Here is a 19,875-nt window from a genome sequence, read left to right on the forward strand (position 1 = left end):
TTCCTGTTCAGATCCACCTTTCCACACTGAAGATTGCTGGTTATGAGACATTCAAGTCAACCTTTAAACAACATTAAGTCTTCAACTTGGTCTTTGTTTGCATCACTTCTCTCTCTGCAGTTCTTTATGTTGTTATTTGTTTTAATCCCCGTCCACCTCCATTCATTAGTGATACATTCCTCTGTGCTTCTCTGTTTGGTCGGTTCCACTCTTATTGCTCACCTCCGGCTCCGTTAGATCTCATTAAGAAAACCCTCAATCAACCATTTCCTGCCTGGACTCTTATTGGTCTTCTAACAAACAACATTCTCTCCCCACTTTCTCTGTCTCCCTTATCTCTCTCTTAGCAGCACAATGATGAGTCAGTCTTAGAAATTACTTTGTAATTTTCCAAACTAGGTGTTAAACTGAGGTGTTTCGGGAAGTAAATAGACGTAGATGGCATTTGGGATCAGACGAATGCGAAGCTGCTTAAATGACATGTACTTACTCACCATTTCCCATCAGTTGTACAAGAGGTGTAATCATACAAAGACAAGAAATGATGCTACAAGACAGTCAGGTGGCTATTAAAAGAGCATTTCTTATGCACTCGATTTGAACAAACCGGAATTCACCTCACATATTGCGTGAGAGACATCAGACAGTGTGTGGTGTTGTAAATGTGGTGTGGTGCCGTTATGGTTGGTGGCGTGGCAGCGTCGCGTGACATGAATTCAGACACAGGTGTTCAGCCTCATAGCCAAGCTGGATGTTCCCGGATCAGCACCTGGTCCTGCTCCTCGTCAGGATCTGCAGTGCCACGATCAACATCTAAACCACAGATACCCTCGGGTGTGGGTGTGTGTTTGGGTGGGTGAGTTGGGGGCCTGCATCCAACAGCCTGCCACAGACCTAGACCTTGCCGTGGGCCTGCACTGTATGCTTTGGCAGCAAGTCAACCAGCTCTCTCACGGCAGCAGACACGTAAGCACTCGAACAGATTTACACATCTCCTCCTACCTAGACCTTATAATATATCCAACCCACGGCCATTCCAGAGCACTCCTGCCACAAACACACCAAATGTGCGTTACTGTAAATAGATTTTAAGCCTATTTGCAGTTTGTATTTTACCATATTCTTGTGTATTTGGGTTCTTTGACAGTATAAATGCTCAGAGACAAACATCAGTTGTAGTTTGTTTTGCCTATCTCCACTGCGGGTGTCTGGAAAGATAAGACCCACATCTTTCTGAGTCTTCACGCTCAGCTCCATCAAATAGCCCTGCTGTTTTTCTAAAGAGTTTACGTCTTAGCCTGGGCAGCGCAGGAGAACAAACCACCGGGCCAGACACTTTACATTCCTCAAGACGGTAACACAAAACAAAGACTTGCCGTGCTAAATTTGATATTGTCTATAAGGAAAGGAAAATGAGCTAACAGAGATTAAAGCCTGACAAAGTTGAGCTGTTCGGTGTGCGTTATCTAACCATGCTGACGTTGATGTATTCCTCAACATATGTTATGTGCCAAATAAAATGAAGCAAGTATTTATGTTCACTTTTCAGCCTTATGAAAGTTATCTTGTCTTTATGCTAAGAGAAGGATGGGTTGGCAGTGACATAGCTTCTCTTACATCTTATTAATTCACAATATGTTCCAGGTAAGGTCAGTGTATCAGTGTGCATGAAGGGATCTTTTTACCACGTTCTATAAATGTTAGATCTTATCTGAAACACTCACATATTATGTGTCTGCCTTTGCTTTCATTTCCAAAGTAGGGCTGTATAATAAGTGAGCTCATACGTTGTTATATAATCTTGAAGTAAGAGCTTTAATTGAGTTTCCAGGGTTTGGTGGAAACCTCATGGCGGCTGAAGTCATGCATAAGCTTTTGAGTCGAGACTGATTAGTCATTAGCATTGGCAATTCTAGTTACCTTTTACTGAGAGTAAAACATATAGTTATTGGAGATTTGTTACTGGAGATTTTCTTATAATCTATGGTTTACAATATATTCCTGTATTTTGGCTTCTGTCATTTTTGTAATTGCATCTAGTGGTAAATTGCAGATTGAAACCAACCGAGCAAGCATGTTGGAGAAACTGACACTGGCTCTAGGGCCTTTCATATTTTTCACAAGTTTTGCGGTCACTGTGGTTTCTCCTATACGCTTGGGAGGCTGAGCTGTATTCAAATGGTTCACCATCAGATGCCACTAAATCCAGCACACTGGTCCTTTAAGTGATGACATAACCGTCCAAACAGCAACATCAGGTCCAAACTCTTATTTCTCCAATACCTGCAAAATTGACAACATTTTAGTTTCAGCTGTACATTGTGTTTAGTGCTAATTAGCTAATGTTAGCATGCTAAGACACTAAAGTGAGTATGGTCAAAATGACCTGACAGACATCAGCACGGTACCCTGCTGACATTAGCGGAATTAGAGCTGCTAGCATTGCTGCAGGCTGTTTTTATTATTATTGATGGTTTTTAATTAGCTTAACATTCGTTTCATGTTTATATAATATAATTTAAGTTTTGTGATGATGTGCATGACCTATACCATGTTTGTGACCTTCCAAGGAACTGCCAATATGAATTTTCTTTGATAATTCTGCTGCAATACATCCAGATGTTTGATGTTGTGCACAGCCCCATACAAAGAGATAAAACATATAGGCCAATGTACAGAGGTATTTTATTATATCACAGAGTGGACCAACAGAGCCATGAGAGGAAGAAGACATGAAGCGGCTCCTGTAGCTTAATCTTCTTATCCCAGCACACAGTTCACAGCGTCTGACTGGGAGGAAGTGGGAGCTTAAATTGAGAATATGGAATTACCCTTTTCAAACACAATATATTGCTGTGTAAAAAAAACAAAAAAACAACACCATCTTATATAAATTTGCTGATTTGCAGCGCTGATGGTGGAGTCATCAATGTCCTTGTTAGCTGTAATGAGCCTCTCAGAGTTAGCTGTGCTGATACAGTCTTCAGGTTTGCTTTTATATCTTTTATAAAACAGCTGACCGTCTTGTTAACAGAAGGCAGCTACATTCCTGAGCAGCACAAGGGGGAAGTGAATATGCGAGTCGACCTACTTTGCCAAAAGCACTATAAACTGCCTGCTTGGCTACCATCCTCCTTTTTCTTCCTTCACACTTTTTCAGTCATCTCACCCCCCACACACACACACAATTCTCCTTCTTTCACAGCCTCTCTGTTTCTGTCCTTCTGTTTTATGCTCTGTCATTTGGGGTTTATTTCACAGCAGGTTTTTGCTTCCCTACGCACTTCTTTAGAAATGAGGGAACATTAGCTTTTGATTAGACAGCAGTGTTTTCTGCTCGAATAAAGGAGCTCTTGTCCTCTCGCTGCCATGCGTTTACCTTGATAATTGGTTTCAATGCATACCCAGCTGAGAAAATTACCTGCAAAACATCTTACATCTTGCACACCATTTTTTGCAGATGCAAATGTTTTCTTGCATGTTTAGCTTTCTCCTCTGGTCAGTTTTGAAGGAACGTGCAACAATTGCTCACAGATTTTCCTCTGCAAGTCATACTCTAGACATTAATATATGATTCTACAACAATCTTTTCATTTAGTAAGAGCCTGCATTCATGTGTGCGTTGCTAGGTTGTGCAAACCCAGAAGAGCTGACAACAGAGCGAGCCCATACTGCTGTGGAGGAGATGTTCGAGACCCTCCGAGGTTTAAGCCACACCAGAGACCACCTGAAGCAGCTGCGCTCCGTCTACACCGCCAGCGATGGAGTTCACCAGGTCAAAAACACACAAACACAGACTGTCAACATCAAAACACACAGGGTGTAACAGGGTGGTGGCCTCTTCGTGGACTAATTCAACATGTCTATTCACATCACACACACATCAAGGGCAATCCACCAAACAGCTCCAAAAACATTCCCCAGCATACGTAAGTATGCCAAACTATCTAGTTAACATTGTTCATTACACACAGTGTACCATCCCTGATAGTTTATCTACCTATTTTTCTTTCTGTGGCAGTAACACAGGCACAGATTTAGCAAGGGACCACTGGCCTTCGTTGCTTTTGTCCCTCTCAAGCCTGCGTCACACACAGCACAGGGAAGGAGTAAACTGTAAGAGCCTCTTCATAAACTGTCTGTTTCTTAAGGCTTACATAACTTACGCTCCTACCTTTTCTTATGGACAGTCAACAGTGCAGCCTCACTGCCGTTGTCCTTCGCTGTGATTGGGTAGCTTTTTCTGAGAATCATAGGTCAGGAGAATAAAGGTTAGTTGATGAAAGTTCAAGACACCGCGTTTTTCTTTAGAGGTTGTAATTATTTTCTTATCCACATACATGGACATAAATGAAAGAAAGCTTTAGTTGAGCTTGAATAAAAGCTTTCAATTGCAGACTTCTATGTGCTTCTCTTTGTGTACTTATTGCTTGTATCTCTTGTACCTCCTTTGAAATGTGTTGACTGAGGCTTTCTTTTTACAATTCTTATGTAAATCATCACAAAGCCATGAGGTGCAAAGCCTTTCTTTCATTGGAGGAGTTATCTCTCGTGTTCAGCAGGATTGTTAGATAAAATGTTTGAACTGTATTCATTTTTTTTTTTTTTTATCAATTTTCTTGCTATTTCAAACATTTTAGCCACATATATTACATTTATACAATTGGCACTATGTATTCATCCTTAAAGTAAAAGTTCTACATTTTGGGAAATACTTGTATAAACTTTTTTGTTGAGTGGTACACGAGACGATTGATATCAATCTGTTTGCATGCGAAACGGGAAGATAGCAACCAGCTAACTTAGCTTAGCTCCGAGACTGGGACCAGGGTGTCTGCTGGAGAAAAAAATTTGAAGTGTCATTTGACATCTTTGTCAATATTTTTGTCTGTGACTGTACGGGTGTTGGCGCATGCATGTGAGCAGCAGTGTGTTTCTACTAGGACAGAACACTCTGTCCCCTCTCCAGCTGAATTATGAAAATGATTTCATATAAAAGGAGAACAGCATGATATATGCCAGCTACTTGCTGTTTTTGAAAAACCTCAGAAATCCATCAGCCTCTCTCAGCACGCCTCCTCTTTACCAGTGAAGCCAATACCTGTCGGTCAAGATGTCCTCCTCTCATTGAAAACTTGCGGTCTTGAGGTGCAGAGCTCACCTGACACACATAAGTGAGAGGTTGTGACATGGTTCAGAACTGCTTGTGTTTTTTTTTTACTGTAAGTCATTTAACTTCCTGGTTTTATTTTTCTCACAAAGCCTAAAATAAGACCGTCAGCCCTGCACTGGGTCAATGGGAGCATAGGTTATCATCCCAGCATGTACCGGTACCACTGAGCACGGTCTGCTATTAGTTTCGGTAATTAAGCTTTCACTGTTCATTTTAGTGGAGAATTATATTGACAATACCAAATGGATTTAGTAATATAAATGAGAACATCACAGTTTCTTCAGTGGCTCTAATCACGCTCTGTTAATTTCAGTCATAATTCATCAGACCAGCAGACAGCAGCGCTCGTATGGCGTTACTGTCACGTGTATACTCGTTGAAGAGCTGCGTGAAAACTGTGCATTTCCTGAGCACGTCCCGCTGTGAGTAACTGAACACTATAGAATTTCTTGGAAAAGATACATCAGTGAAGTCTGAGTGATGGATCCTGTAACAGCTGGAGAGGAGAGTTACACAACCAATCAGAAGCCATTATAACAAGAAAATAATTCATCCAAGTCTTACACTGATGGCACATGGGCATACACACCTATGGCTCTATACATTCAGCTGTGTGACGTATTGTGCTCGGGTCAGTGAGGTATAATTACATGTCAACAGTGACTCAGCATATACTTATGTTCCTCCGAATGTCACACACAGGTAAAACCTTAATGTATGTTTTGATCAACCAGTGTGAGTTAGGGTTAGGATTTTTCCAATGGCCATTACACCAAAGCTTTAGAGGAGAACACACACAGCATGTGCACCATTGTTTTTTTTCTCTCTTTTTTTAATACAGTGCATGTGCTGATTTACATTTAGCACTGTGTGTTTTTAAGGGATTTAAATGAGATGCATAGTACAACGTCCTTATAATTTTGACCACATTAGTTCCAAAGACATTCCAGTCCGTTCTGTTTTGTGCTCTGTGTGTGTTTTTGATGTTGTCACCTTGTTCTTTTGGAACATTAATGTGTTCATCCACCTCTATGCCAAGAAAATCCATGAGGAAAACTGATACTCACATGGATACTCACATGTGCGTGTGTGTGTATGTGTGTGCACATGTTTGTGTGTACAGACGAATATGTAAGCGCTGGCATTCTCATATGACTAATTCTAATATTGTTTTCATCATGTGGGTGTTTGTGGTGGTGATTTAATGGTATTGCTTTTATTTTTTTTTGGATAGCAGATGAAAATGGAGTGTGCGTGACTGTGGGTTGGCCTGGTTGTTTATACCCACAATGCTATGGTTGTGTATGTGTGTGTGTGAGCGTTATTTAGCCAAAGGTGAATCATTATTGTGTTTACTCCCAGCTTTGTTTGTGGAGGCAGACCCATGCAGCAAAGTCATGTTGGTAGAGGTAAATATTAGTTTATATAATTCATGATTTATACATCGTGGATAGCAGGATTTCCTCAGGCCTAATTTGGCTGCTCCTCAGGGACTAGAGGAGTGGGAGGCTGTAAGGCATCAGTTGAGAATGATACATACTGATACTCCATATTTAGGTAAATGGCTGTGGGCAGAAACACCTAAATGCATTAGCATTTGGACAGCATGGCGTGTGCGTGTGCGTGCGTGCGTGCGTGCGTGCGTGCGTGCGCACGTGTGTATGTGTGTAAGGCTTGAATCAACAGTTTGGTAAATTGAGTCTTTGCTGAGTGTTCAGATGTTCTTTTGAAAACATCCAAAGGAAAAGTTATGTTTTACCTCGCTCACATTTTTGGTATACAGCCTTGATGTGTTACTAACTCTAGCCTGAGGAAGTTATCCACTACTGGAAGATATTCAGCCTGTCTATTTTAAGGCTAGTGCTCAATTAAAGCTTTGCCAAGTCTTATCTGGGTCTTTATTGTTCTCTGAAACAGCTAACTTCACTCCCATGGAAAAAAATCTGCCTTGAATTCTTGATCTGCTAGGTTTGAGGTCTATAAATGGTGTGCTCTGTCCTGTGGAGCTGGGCAGAAAAAGCTGAGTCCCTGTTACTGTTGAAGAGTTTTTTTCTTTTTTTTCATGGAACGTTCCTTATAAGAATATCAGAAGGAATTTCTGAAGCTTTAGTTGAGGCTCTGCAGTTCAGCTCCTTCAAGGACATCAGCATTTTATTGAAACTCCAGCTTTTCACTGTCAATACGACCTGAAATAGTGATGAAATATTGTGCTTGTGAAAACGAGGCAGCTCATAACTATGGAAAAGTGAGCCAGGTGCTGTTGACTGTTTTTGGGAGAAGCGGGGTATGTCATATGATGGTGTCAATATGTTTATCTTAATAAGAAAAACTATGACTGTTTTTCAGCACAAACACACTCTGTTTAATCAAAAATTAGATGAAATATGGCTGACCTCCTACATTCAAATGTGTTTTTCTCAAAGGTCAATGCAATCCTACTATCTTCTGTTGCCATGTTAGCTGCTCTGTGAGGCTGTACTCGGGCACAAGGACGCTGTGTGCTAAATGCTAACGTCAACATACTTGCAGGGACGATGCTAATATGCAAATGTTTAGCAGGTATAATGTTAACCATGTTCACCATCTCATTTCAGCATGTTAAGCACAAAATAAGTACAAGGTTCAGGCACATGGTAAACCGTATTCCTTCATAAATTCACATACTTTAGACTATACACATAAAGGGTGCACAGCATGTACTCCTAGCTCAATAAATAAAAATAAAAACACAGATAAAAACACACAAAACAATATGCATGTCTTAGAACAAACAAAAAAGACAACAACAACCCTCATTGTGGCTGTAGGGGAAAAGTCAGTAGGATACATTATCAGAAAAACCAGCTGACAGACATTATCTTCCCTAGAGCTAAAAACAATGAATACAAGTTGATGGGTTTATAAGAACTGAAACTATCTAGAGTTATATTTGAATTATATAAATGTTTTCAGGATTTCAAATCAAAGATGTTGATTCCTGCTTTGTTTGATCCACTTTAACACTCGCTCATAATAGACCAAAGTGTTGTTTTTAGCCACATCCAACAGTGCAGATTTGTTCATCCTCATTGCAGAAGTGTTCAAGCTCCTCTTCCTGAACTGACTCATGAGTTAGCGGCCCATTTGGTCGACCAGTGCTGTTTATAACTCCACTGTCTCTCACACCCCCGTCCATTCACACAAAACACGCAGAGGCTAAAAGAAGGGCTCTCGGTGGAAAATACACAGACGCCAACAGCTCTTCAATCATATTTATACACACACACACACACACACACATTCATATACACATTGTTTACTGTAAAATATCACACTTGCCACATCTATATATATAAAAATAAAACTGCGTTGTCAGTGTGGGTGATTTTGGGTGTTAACATCATGTGCAAGTGTGTTATTATGTTTGTGTTTCGCAGGCTACCTATCGTCCATTCCTGCAGCAGATCCTGGAAGAAGTCTTCCACCCTGACAGACTTGAGTGTCCTGACATTGAGCATATGTCCGGAGGCCTCACAGACCTGCTCAAGACCGGCTTCAGCATGTTCATGAAGGTCAGATATCGCTCACAATCACACACACACACACAAATGTTTTTATGTAATGGGGTAAGCTCTGTCACTTCCTCTTAACCCCACCTTTGCCAACTACCCACTGTGGGCAATAAAGTGCCGTCTTCCATTGTTTGAAGTTGACCTGATTTGACAATTTGCTGAGTAAGCCTCTCATGTCTGCAGATGTTTAGGGTTTGCCCTAATGGGTCAATTAATCTTGTATTTACCCATCATTTTTTAATTCTCCTTAACCACAGTTCTAATCTTAGACACAGAGATTTTGATGTATAGCACTGCTTATAGTAATATGACCAATAGATCAAAAGCCTAGAATTTTTTGCTCACCTGATACAGTTTGTTTTTCTTCAGTCAGGAGATAAAAGAAACACAATACAGGGACCATTTCCACCAGGATCACATTTTATAGGTCAAACAGCCATGTGTCTCCACATGGAGTCACAAGCTGCATTTGATGTCACATTTACACAGTTTGCTCCCGCGCTTTACCCATTTTGCCAACTAGTTGGAGCCTATACAGCAGTGACAAAAATATAATCTCTTGCTGTCTTTCCACCTAAAATTACTTAAATTGGGTGTCTGGTCAAAAATAATGGCAGCTAGAAATAGATCCCTGCAGTTATGGCCAACAGCTTTTTCATCTGCATCACGCTGGTAACCAATTACATCCAATTACCAATTACATATGATATATACCCAGTTTGGGGAAGATTAGATTATATTAGAAATATGTAGGACACCGAGTGAAAAAGGTGTTTTATTCAAAATGATGGAATTCTTTCCCAGGACCGAATAGGTGTGGCCGATATGTTCGATCGATGTTTGGTAAAGGTTGTTTCAAAACTGCAGGGTGGGTTACATGTCAAAGAAGTGGCATAACTCGGAAAACAGATAACAATAGATTTGTTGGCACCTTCAGTGTGAGCACATCTAACTACTGAAGTAACAGAACTATGAAGCAGCAAAAGCCTAAAGTTTTAACATGGGAAAGTTATGAAAGGCAAAGGAGTAATCAGACAAATACATTTCATTAGGGGTGCAATATTAAATATATATATATATATATATATATATATATATATATATAAAATTATATAAAATCCAACTTTTTCCATTTGCACAATTTTGAGTTGTAAATATTAAGATACTTACAAAAGTGTATCTGCTAAACAAATGTAAATTGTAATCAAAGTGATTCACAATAATTTAATGCATTTAAACATTATACCAGGTCATTGCTTTAAATACCAATGTGGTCCAGGTACTTGAGGAGCACAAACATTACTGGAAAAGAAAGAAATACTCTCAGTGGCCAGACAGTCTGCAATTGTATTTCAATAATAAGAAACACCCAAATTTCACCTTTCAGAACAATGCAGTGGGATTTGCTTTCTTTCTGTCATTCGTGTAGTTATTCATTCATTCATCCCTCTGCAGTGTAGTTTTTCTAAGTTTGGAGAGCATCAGAGGAAGACAAAGGGCTGAATTTATGGATTATGTTAATATTTTGGCCAAATGTTTTCCTCCAACAGACATGTAAGGTTTGTGGGTAATGTATATCCTCCGCAGAGCAGATCACTATCCACAGTCTGATTATCCCACATCTGGGCCTGCTTAAACTCATGATTACCCAGGGGGAGGAATTAGACAGGTTGTGTAACTGTGGCCTGGTTTTACACAAATTAAGAAACTTGGCCCACGAACCACCAACTCAGACAGACTAAACCTATAAACCTGAACTTGGAGCATTCTATAGGAGTGCAGTGCACACCCTTTATGCAATAAAACAACCCAATTAAACTTCTATTTTTAACACTGTGTACTCTAGAGTTTGTGTCATTAAACACACTGGACCCCGCAGTCTGGATTATGACCAAGTGAGTGTGAGTTTGTGTCTGGTGTCCTATGTTTAGTCTTTGTTTAGACAGCCACAGTTGTATGGGAGATCTGGCTCCTGCTCCTTTATGAATAAATGCAACTGCAGTTGCTCTGTCTGAGTAACGCCGGCAACCAAATATAAATTTTAAGTCCTAAAGTCACAGGATATCTCACATTTACGGAGCACTTTTTTTACTATGATTAATAGCTCAATAAGGTCTTGTGAAGGCATGTTTGTGCAACAGAAACTGTGGCACATTGCTTTGTAATCTCATAATTTACGAGCAATGATGAAATGTTTGAAAATTATTGGAATGTTCAACATCAGATGACCTTCTCACACTATGTGAGCATCACTGGCAACAACCAGATGTTCTAATCTGTCTGAGGCACCTAAAATCAGCTGTGATATCAGATAGACCAGCAATGGTTCTCAACTTGTGGGTCCCAATCCAACCGTGACCCAGCAGTCTGTTCTGAGTTAGTTGTAAGCAAGTAGGTTAACTTTGTCAAAAAAAAAACTTGTAGTGTAAAGAAATGTAGTGTGTTTAATTACTATTATTTTCAGTATAGTAAACATTACTAAAAAATACTAAAATAAAATAGTTGCTCCAGAAATCCACTATATTTCAAGTGATTTTATGTGTTAAGCAAGAAGGTTCTGGGTTTCAATCCACTGACGAGGGTGACCTGATGTCTAAGAGAAAATCTGCACCCTGTGGCTAGAGCAGTTAAGAAACAGTGGTACAGTGAGTGTCTTGCATAAGACAAAGGTTGCTCACTAACAGCTTGATATTTTAAAAAAACTGTGTCTCTAAGAAGACCTGTTAATGTATTTTATCATCAGGACATCACCTTTTTCTTTTCCTCACTTACACCTAGAGGCACATTTCACACCTCATCTCTACACACTTTCATAAGCCCCTTCCTCCCTGTCTGTCCCATGGCAGTACACATGGTTCAGACACTCGTAGCTGCATTGTGTCTTCGGATCCAGCAATCATGCACATGGAATCGGTGCGTTGGCGATGAATCTGAATCTGAATCTGAAAATACAAAATTTAACATGAGCAGAATACACTAGAAAACATTTGTTCTCACATTTTTTCGTAAAACACATGTCGAATCATCCTTGACACGCTCCTCCCCAGCCTGCTGGTGCTTCACGTGTACAGCCACCCTTGCCTCGGGTCCGCCCCCTGCAGCTCTGATTGCTCAGTTAGCATTCACAGGCGGCAGATGGGACCTGACTGCAGCTCGCCGACCAATAGTGCCAAGCCATTATTCCCCCAACGGCCAATCACGCTCAACAGAAAGACAGAGGCTCTACCCTGCTGTTAAATTTATCTTTAAGTGACAGTTTACAATGTTTTTGCTGTGCCAGTCTGAGGTGTGTGAGAGCTTTCTGACACAGGTGATGTGAGACATGTTGTTTGTATTTCTGCATGTGTTGTATGAGTGTGTGTGTGTGTGTGTGTGTGTGTGTGTGTGTGTGTGTGTGTGTGTGTGTGTGTGTGTGTGTGTGTGTGTGTGTGTGTGTGTGTGTGTGTGTGTGTGTGAGTGTACACCTGGTTATATGTCCACGTGTCAGCGATCCTAACACCATGGTGAGAAGACTGTCCCTCCACTGTTTGGAGTAGTAGCAACCTGTGTCCAGAGTCCACCATCATTAGAATCACCACAATATCACAGGTCTCCAGCTGAGCAGTGACTCAACATGGAGGCGCATGGAGAGCCACAGATAATAATTTGAAGAGGAAATGATTAAGTGTTCCCTGGACAAAGTGGGTTGTTTATCACAGACTGTTCTATAATTAGGAACAGAATCAACACATCAATCAACACTGACCAATCACAATGTCCCGTCTTAACTGCAGGTGAGTCGTCCACATCCCAGCGACAACCCTCTGCTCTTCCTCTTCCTGGTTGGTGGAGTCACGCCCTCAGAGCTTCGCCTCATCAAAGAGATTGTTAGCGCACACAAACCGGGGACCCAGGTGAGTGGACGGGAGTACATTTCTGCTTAATCGTGGCTGAGTTTGAGTCCCGTTCTGTTCTGTAATGTTCAGCTGTGATTTAGTTTCCCTTGGCATATTCTCTCACTCCTCCAATACAAATAAATACTGAGCATATTAAAAGGCCTGTGGGCTTGATGTAAGGGAAGAAACTAAGCGCAAGAGCAATTTTACTGAATGTGTTCAAGACCTCACTGTAACTTTCTTGTTTTAGCTTCCTCTGAAAGCATTTAATGGATCATTTTGGATTAAACTGCACATGGACAAGACATCAGGGTGTAGTCAGCTCAGAAATGAGCACTAAAAGTAGAATTGACAGAATGTCTCTTCTCTTTTTGACAGACTCATAATACTGAAAACATATATGAACTATAAAGTAATCTTGCTTCATGTTACAATTGAACTGCTTACTTCTAAGTTTTAATGCAGCTTAGTGCACAAATATCAAAACTGAAACTAGATGTATTTTAATATTGCTTAGCCCTGCTTGTACTGTGTCGTTGCCGTCTCAAGTTGCAAAAGGCCGCACTTTACTTAATTACGATTTCAGATAGGAATATTATATTTTACTGCATTTATTTGATAAATATAGTTATTAGTTCCTTGATCGTTTTAGATTTTACGCACCTTTTTAACATATGATCACTTAATTAGCACCACTATGAACAACTGCAACATTAAAATGCAGCCTACATGTTAATGCATCAGTAATATTAAAGGTGCCCAATGTACCAAGGTCCTCGCTGCAGCGGCTATGAGTTCGAGTCCGACCTGAGGCCCTTTGATCCCCTCTCTCTCTTCCTCCCTTTCGTGTTTATCTTGAGCTGTCCTGTCAATAAGGACAAAAAAGCCCCAAAAACGCAAAAAAATAAACAAATACGCTAGATCTTAAAGCTTTTGCCGGACTTTGAAATTCAAATGAATAAAAACTCTTAAACTAATAATACATCTTAAACTTGAAGATGTATTATTAGTTAGTCAATCAAACACATTGCAGATATAGATTATGTGTATAGGAATCATCAACATCCATAACATAAACCTTTATTCTATCACAGTCTGTATGAAGGCACGTGTTGCTGCTGATGACTCATTAAGATGTACTCCAACAACATATATGTTCCTTTAAAAAAAAAAATTCAGAGATAAAGATGAGGAGAGACTCTGTTGCTGGCACACAAGGTGACCCCCCGTGGGGCAGGTTTACGAACTGACCCCCTTCAGACTGATTTCAGGCTGAGGGAACGAACATAAACACTGACCTACATAGGCAGTTGGCTCAGATCAGGTGTAGAGGTGAGAGCGTCATCTGATTTTTACACGCATTCACACAGTAATTGCATACATGGGATGATATGTCTGTCTGCCTGCCTGTGTGTTTGGGTGGTTTAAGTGCTGATTATATATGCAGACCACAGTGACATGCAGATTAATATGTTTTCTCTCTGAGGAGCACGAGGAAGGAGAAGAGCGAGATCAGGCCGGGTAATTTTGGTTTGTCTTAATAAAAGCCTTCGAGAAAGAGGCCAGAGGCAATGAAAGGCCTGGCGAGGATCAAAGCCTTCCATCTGTAATCAGGAGAACTGAATAAAGACGAGCTTATGCAATAACCCTTTGGCCGACACACAGACTGACCCCAGCATACCAACATTAGCACATACATGCACAACATACTGTATACAAGCAAGTAGGTGACTGTGGAGCAGACCTTGTTAAAGAGTTACAGTGAAAACAAGTTTTGGTCTCGCGCTCGGACAACATTCCTCTGAAACATACCGTCCCTGCCACTACAAACAGGTCTATTGCCAACTTTAGGTGCTGACCCAGAGTTAAATCAACACGGCTGCAGGGGAACAGAGCTTCTCTGTTATACAACATGACAGGACTGGGTTTCTTGTTCAAACTAGAAAGCATTCAAAGTGGGCAAATTGAAGCAGGGATGCCCAAATTGGGGTGCACAGGCCAAAGTTGGCCCACCATATCTTTATAGGCATTTTTATTTATTTTTTAAATATAAAATCGCTGTTTTATTTATTCCGAGGAAAAAAATGCTAGGATTTCTGTCGATTTTTCATAACCTGAGTGGATTATGAAAATTATATTATCTAGCGGGTAGAATGACACATGCACAGAAGGTCAGTCAGTCAAAGTTAAGGGAGCATTGCAGAGCATTCCACCTATTTTCATTGAAATTTTAAGTGATAAAATCTTTGTAGTGTCAAACCCTCGCCCCCTGTTGACCTGACAGGTGAATGTTAAAAGTTTGTGCCAGTAGTTTTCTCTTTTACATAGAAAAGAGACTGCACAGCTTGAATTCACAGTGGTCACAAATGCATTCTAGAGGCCTTTTCAGACATGCACCTTATTGTGTAAATGTAAATGTGTAAAAGTCACTTCTACATTCTTTTATTGTTTGTTTCCAACATCAGTACCAAGGACTTCCTGGAAAGCAGTGTTGAAACTAGTATAATAAATTATTTATTTATTTGGGGGGTTTTGGGGGCAAAATGTAAGGCATTAACAGCAAAATAAGTTTTTAAAATCCATCAGTGATGCAGCCTGTGAGAGAGCTGGGAAAACTGCTCTTCCTTCATGTCATTGGTTTTTAACTCACTGCTGTTTCCCAACATTGGCGGCATTGTGGTTCTTCTCATAACGGCCCTGTCATGTCAATAACCGACACACAACTGTGTCTGAATGAAAAAAAAGCCATCGTTTTAATAGATAGATGAAGCCAGAAATATTGTGTATATCATGTTTGAAAAGAGATTAGTGGCAGTTTTTTAAAACAGTCTCCAAAATTGGGCAAATACATAATTTATTAATTTAAAATAGTTTCACACTGAAAAGTGTGATTTTGTTCTAAAAAAAAACAGTTCTTTTTGAGGTAACACGCCACCTGAACAGTCAAACAATGAAAGCATGCAGGGTCAAAGCAGAACCTCCTTGGCGGAAGTAATTAAATCAAATTGAGACAATAAAGCAGCTGCCAAGGCACCTGATTCATGCACCTTGTTGAATGCCAATCTGCACATTACTCACCCTGACGTTCATGTCTGCTTCATTTATAAGTGTCGAGTTACACACTGTGACCTATTTTAACCTTAATGGGTGTGTTGTGCTTTGTTCCAGGTGCTGGTTCTGTCCACGAGATTACTGAGGCCGACTGATATCCCAGAGATGCTCTTCACCACCCAAAGACTGCTGCCTGATATCGGTTTCTAAAAGGCCGTCACGTGGAAACGCACGCATGCACACGTGGAAGGGCATGTGCGCCGCAACACCTCGTCAGGTGTGAGTCGCGCTCGAGAAATGAGATGCAAGTGGAAATCAAGGAGATGATCCGCAAACAAAGCAACATTCCTATCCTGTTTATTTCTCTGAGAGACAGTAAAGAAAATGTACATTTTTGTGTGTGACTGACAATATCGCTCTTCTGCCCCCAAACAGAACTTTGTCCAAAGCCACTTAAGTGAGATGTGTAAAATTACACTCAGGTACTGCTTGTATCAAATGTCAATAAAAATAAAATCTTTTCACACACACAGCCTTGTGATGCAGTATTTTTCTGTCCATCATGCTCGGTTGTTAGCGGTTTCGACCAGGCGGCGTTAACTGCAGGCCATACGTGTGAACTGAGGGAAGGCGCGCTGTTGTGGTGGAGAGAATACACACTCTGTTAGCAGCCGTTCACACTTCGCCACATCATATGGTGTCAAATAAGAGCAGAATAATTAACCAGTCGTTTCACACTGTCTGCTAAACCCAATAATTTGCTCACACTTAAAACTCGCCTACACCTTCGTGGGCCCAACCCCCCCACACTCTCCCTACTTTCTTTTATTCTCTCCAACATGAATCACCTCAGCCAGAGCTCAGTAATTTCACCCACCTGCACACCTGAAGATTCCCCCACATTTTGTCAGAGGTCAGGAAGTGTGGTAATTCAGTAAATCCTGTATTTTGAGGTACTTGAGAGAGATCGGAGCAGGGTATTCAGGATTCACTAATTTGGTTCTGGATTGTAAATGTACAGATCGCTAAATGACGCACACATCAGGTTTTATTGGGAATGTGCTCGATATCATTTTCTCATCTTTTTGGAGCTTGTGATTCTCAGAAGAGTCCCCAATATAAACAGGAACTGTGCCAGCGCTGTCGGCTCGGACCATTTCAACAGATTTGTTAAATTGATTTTCTGGGGTGAAAGACTGCACTGGTTTTTATATCGACCTCTCATGACTGTACAGTCATGCCTCTATTGTTGAATCAAGGCTATTCATCAATGTTGTTTCAAAGCATTTTGTATGAAGGGGTTTATTCATCAAGTCGGACTGCCTTTTTCTGTCTGAGTCATCTTCCTCACAATAGCAGAGATATCTCAGTCTCATGAAGCCAAGGGCATCACACAGACTGAAGAAAGGAAAGTGTGCTGTCTGCATGTGTGTTTGTTTCTGCCCTCAAATACACACGGAAAACAAAAGAGAAACCATAGACATTGTCAAATTCATCATTTTATTGTGAACAGAAACTGCATTTGTAACAAACAAATAGGCCCTTTGGATTATTCCTTTTAATAAAGTGCATCAGTGATAATAACCTCCACATGCTACATAATGTGTCTGCTTCCCCACTACAACCCCCCTCCCCACATCATTCGATCATGCACAAAGATGGTTCTGGATGCTGTTAAACAAAATATACTGCATGTATTGACACACACGGCTGCAGAGTCCTGGCTCAAGTAGCTGCTATAATAATGCCAGCATTTAGCGGTGCCATGTAGTGGCAGTCTGAATAAAGACCCATCGCAATTGGCAACGCAGCTAAAAATAAGCAGTGGAGTCCTTCAGAGCTGCTGTTCCCAGGAGAGCTGGATTTAGTTTGTTTTATATGCAGTCTGGGGCTCAGCCAGCCTCATACGGCTGCCTCTGTGTCCTCAGGTGTGGTTTCTAGTCCTGAACCTTTTCGTTGCTTCTCCTCACACAAGGTATCTGACAGGACAGACCGGCCCACTAAGAGGTCATCACCTCTGTAAAGATTCATCCCCGTCCGGCTATTTAGAACCTACAACTGTTCATTTCACATCTGCCTTCTTCAGCCAGACTGATACAGGACTTCAGTGTAGAAGCATAAATCTTCTGTCTTCTTTCACCTCCAATGCTTTCTTTCTCTCTGGCCACTCTGGACCACTTTCAGCTTCAACTCCTCACACAGAGGTGACAGTCCTGACTTTCGCAGACAGCGCTTGCTTGAAGCGCCTCTTCAGGTCCTGCATGTTGGGAGACTTTGGCCGGGGGATGAGGGGCGAGCGCCTCTTCTCCGTGGCGGTGCTGGCAGAGTTGTGTGTGGAGTTGGAGGTGGCAGGCGGCTGCTTGGCTAGCTGGCAGCACAGCCTGTGGAAAGCCTGGTGCACCTGGCTGTAGTCCTCGCTAGCAGATACTTCGTAGAAAGAACAGCCCAGTGTGCCCGCCAGCAAAGGGCCCTGCTGGGAGTCGACGCACCTCAGGTGCAGCAGGTCTGCCTTATTGGCCAGCAGGATTATTGGAGGCATATTGGCGCCGCCTGTACGAACGATCAGCTGGTGCAACTGATCGATCAAATCGAAGCTGCGGCGGTCGGTCACAGAGTACACCAGCACCACTGCATCAGCCCATTGGATGGAGCAGGTCACATGGTCAGGTATACTGATGCTATTATCTGTCATCTAGGAAGGAAAGAGAAAGGGAGACTGATTAAAACACAAGCCTTCACACTCAGAAACATTTAATGTTTTTAACTAAAGAGAAGCCGAATTCAGACCAGATTAAACGCTCCCTGGCTGTAACTGATCTTTAGTCATGACTGGAATGCTGACTGAGGCAGACAAGAGCTATAGGGTTACTCCTCCAGAACAGAGAGGTGTGGGTGATTGAGGAGTCTGGATCAAGATCAGGATATCATTTACCCTGGCCTCAGACATCCATTAGCCTAAATGGGAGATTAGACAGCCAGACTAGGGGGCTCTACTTCAGGAGAAAAACACACACATCTTTGGCTTTGGACCGGTGCCCAGTTGAGAGAGGCTTAGATGACCTTAACAGCCAGACAGTGAATTAGATTATATCATCTTTTTGCTGGAGTACAACAGATTCTCATGTGTTGAACCCTGTCGGCTCAGTTTGCCTGACAGTCAGTGCAGAGGAAAAGTACTGTAATGTGTCTGTCTTCTGTCTGAGGATCTTACCTCCACACCGGGAGTGTCTTGAACCTGGATGGTGACTTGCTCTCCATCCACCTGGACTTCTCTGGAGTATAGATTACCTGCACACACACAGAAGAGGAAACAAAACGAGTCTTTAACACCCAGAGTTTCATCCTTTCAGAGCCAGTTAAACCCATTTCATCATCTTCAAACACTGTGCTGCGCAGTTACTCACCAGCGTTTCTCTCGTAGTCTCCGATGAAGCGCCTCGTTAGGAATCTCACCACGAGCGCTGAAATGAAGAAAAGCGATAACAACGTAAGCACAGTGACATGACAGAATAATGCGAAAATAAATCACTACCGCCACGCTGTGCGAGTACACTGCAAAGTGCGGATTTAACTCGTTTTCTCACCTGTTTTCCCAACTCCGCTGGCTCCTATCACAGCCATTTTAATAACCCGGTTGGGCGCCGAGTATTCAGACGCTGGATACTCCGCAATGGTCGTCATGTTGTGGATGAGACGCATTTTTTTCTCCGTTTGTCAATTCCGTCCGAAGAAGATAAAATGGAGATTATTTTTCTTGTCCAAACTCTTGCCAGGCTCACGGACAAAGTCTTCAGATACGGAGGACGAAGATAATCCTATATGACTCCCCGAGTGGCTCAGCAGAGGTAAAATAAACTCGCAGTAGTGAGAGTCAGCCGACAGACACAGCGCACTGACTGAATGCTGCTGCAGAGAGAGGCGCACACGGCTTTTATAGCGCTCGAGCGATGGTCCCATCTGATTGGACGCTGGTGATCGCCCTTCCTCGTGCGCCCCCGCCTACACGTGGAGCTACACACATAGGCAAGAAGTGCTCCTGCAACAGGTGGACCTCTAGCTGGGTGTCCTGACAAAACAGCCTTTCTTTAGGAAGAGGGAAAAATGTGGGTTTTTTTGCTTTACAGCGACTTCACTGTTGTCTTACAGTTTTATTGTAACATAAATGTCACAATAATTAACCTTATTTTACAGTGAAACATTACAACACGTCTCCCCACATGTAAAC

The 19,875-nt window shown here is 41.7% G+C and overlaps 2 protein-coding genes across 2 annotated transcripts in view; one reads left to right on the top strand and one right to left on the bottom strand.

Annotated features, from left to right (window-relative positions):
• The window catches only part of scfd2 (sec1 family domain containing 2), an 83,509-nt gene extending 67,329 nt beyond the window's left edge, over positions 1-16,180 (top strand). The window contains exons 6-9 of the mRNA XM_051376289.1: positions 3,630-3,775; positions 8,590-8,724; positions 12,498-12,617; positions 15,768-16,180. Of these exons, the coding sequence (XP_051232249.1) occupies positions 3,630-3,775; positions 8,590-8,724; positions 12,498-12,617; positions 15,768-15,860 (494 nt within the window). The 3' untranslated portion in view covers positions 15,861-16,180. The remainder of the gene's footprint in view (positions 1-3,629; positions 3,776-8,589; positions 8,725-12,497; positions 12,618-15,767) is intronic.
• Positions 16,181-17,133: 953 nt separating this feature from the next.
• On the bottom strand, positions 17,134-19,566 carry rasl11b (RAS-like, family 11, member B). Its single transcript, XM_051376310.1, has 4 exons — positions 19,235-19,566; positions 19,055-19,111; positions 18,862-18,938; positions 17,134-18,342 (listed from the first exon to the last, which is right to left on the bottom strand). The coding sequence occupies exons 1-4, from the start codon at positions 19,347-19,349 to the stop codon at positions 17,845-17,847; spliced, it is 747 nt and encodes a 248-aa protein (XP_051232270.1). The 5' UTR covers positions 19,350-19,566; the 3' UTR covers positions 17,134-17,844.
• Between the last annotated feature and the right edge of the window lie 309 nt (positions 19,567-19,875).

The sequence above is a fragment of the Dicentrarchus labrax genome, unplaced genomic scaffold, assembly GCF_905237075.1.
Source record: "Dicentrarchus labrax unplaced genomic scaffold, dlabrax2021, whole genome shotgun sequence".
Taxonomy (NCBI): Eukaryota; Metazoa; Chordata; class Actinopteri; family Moronidae; genus Dicentrarchus; species Dicentrarchus labrax.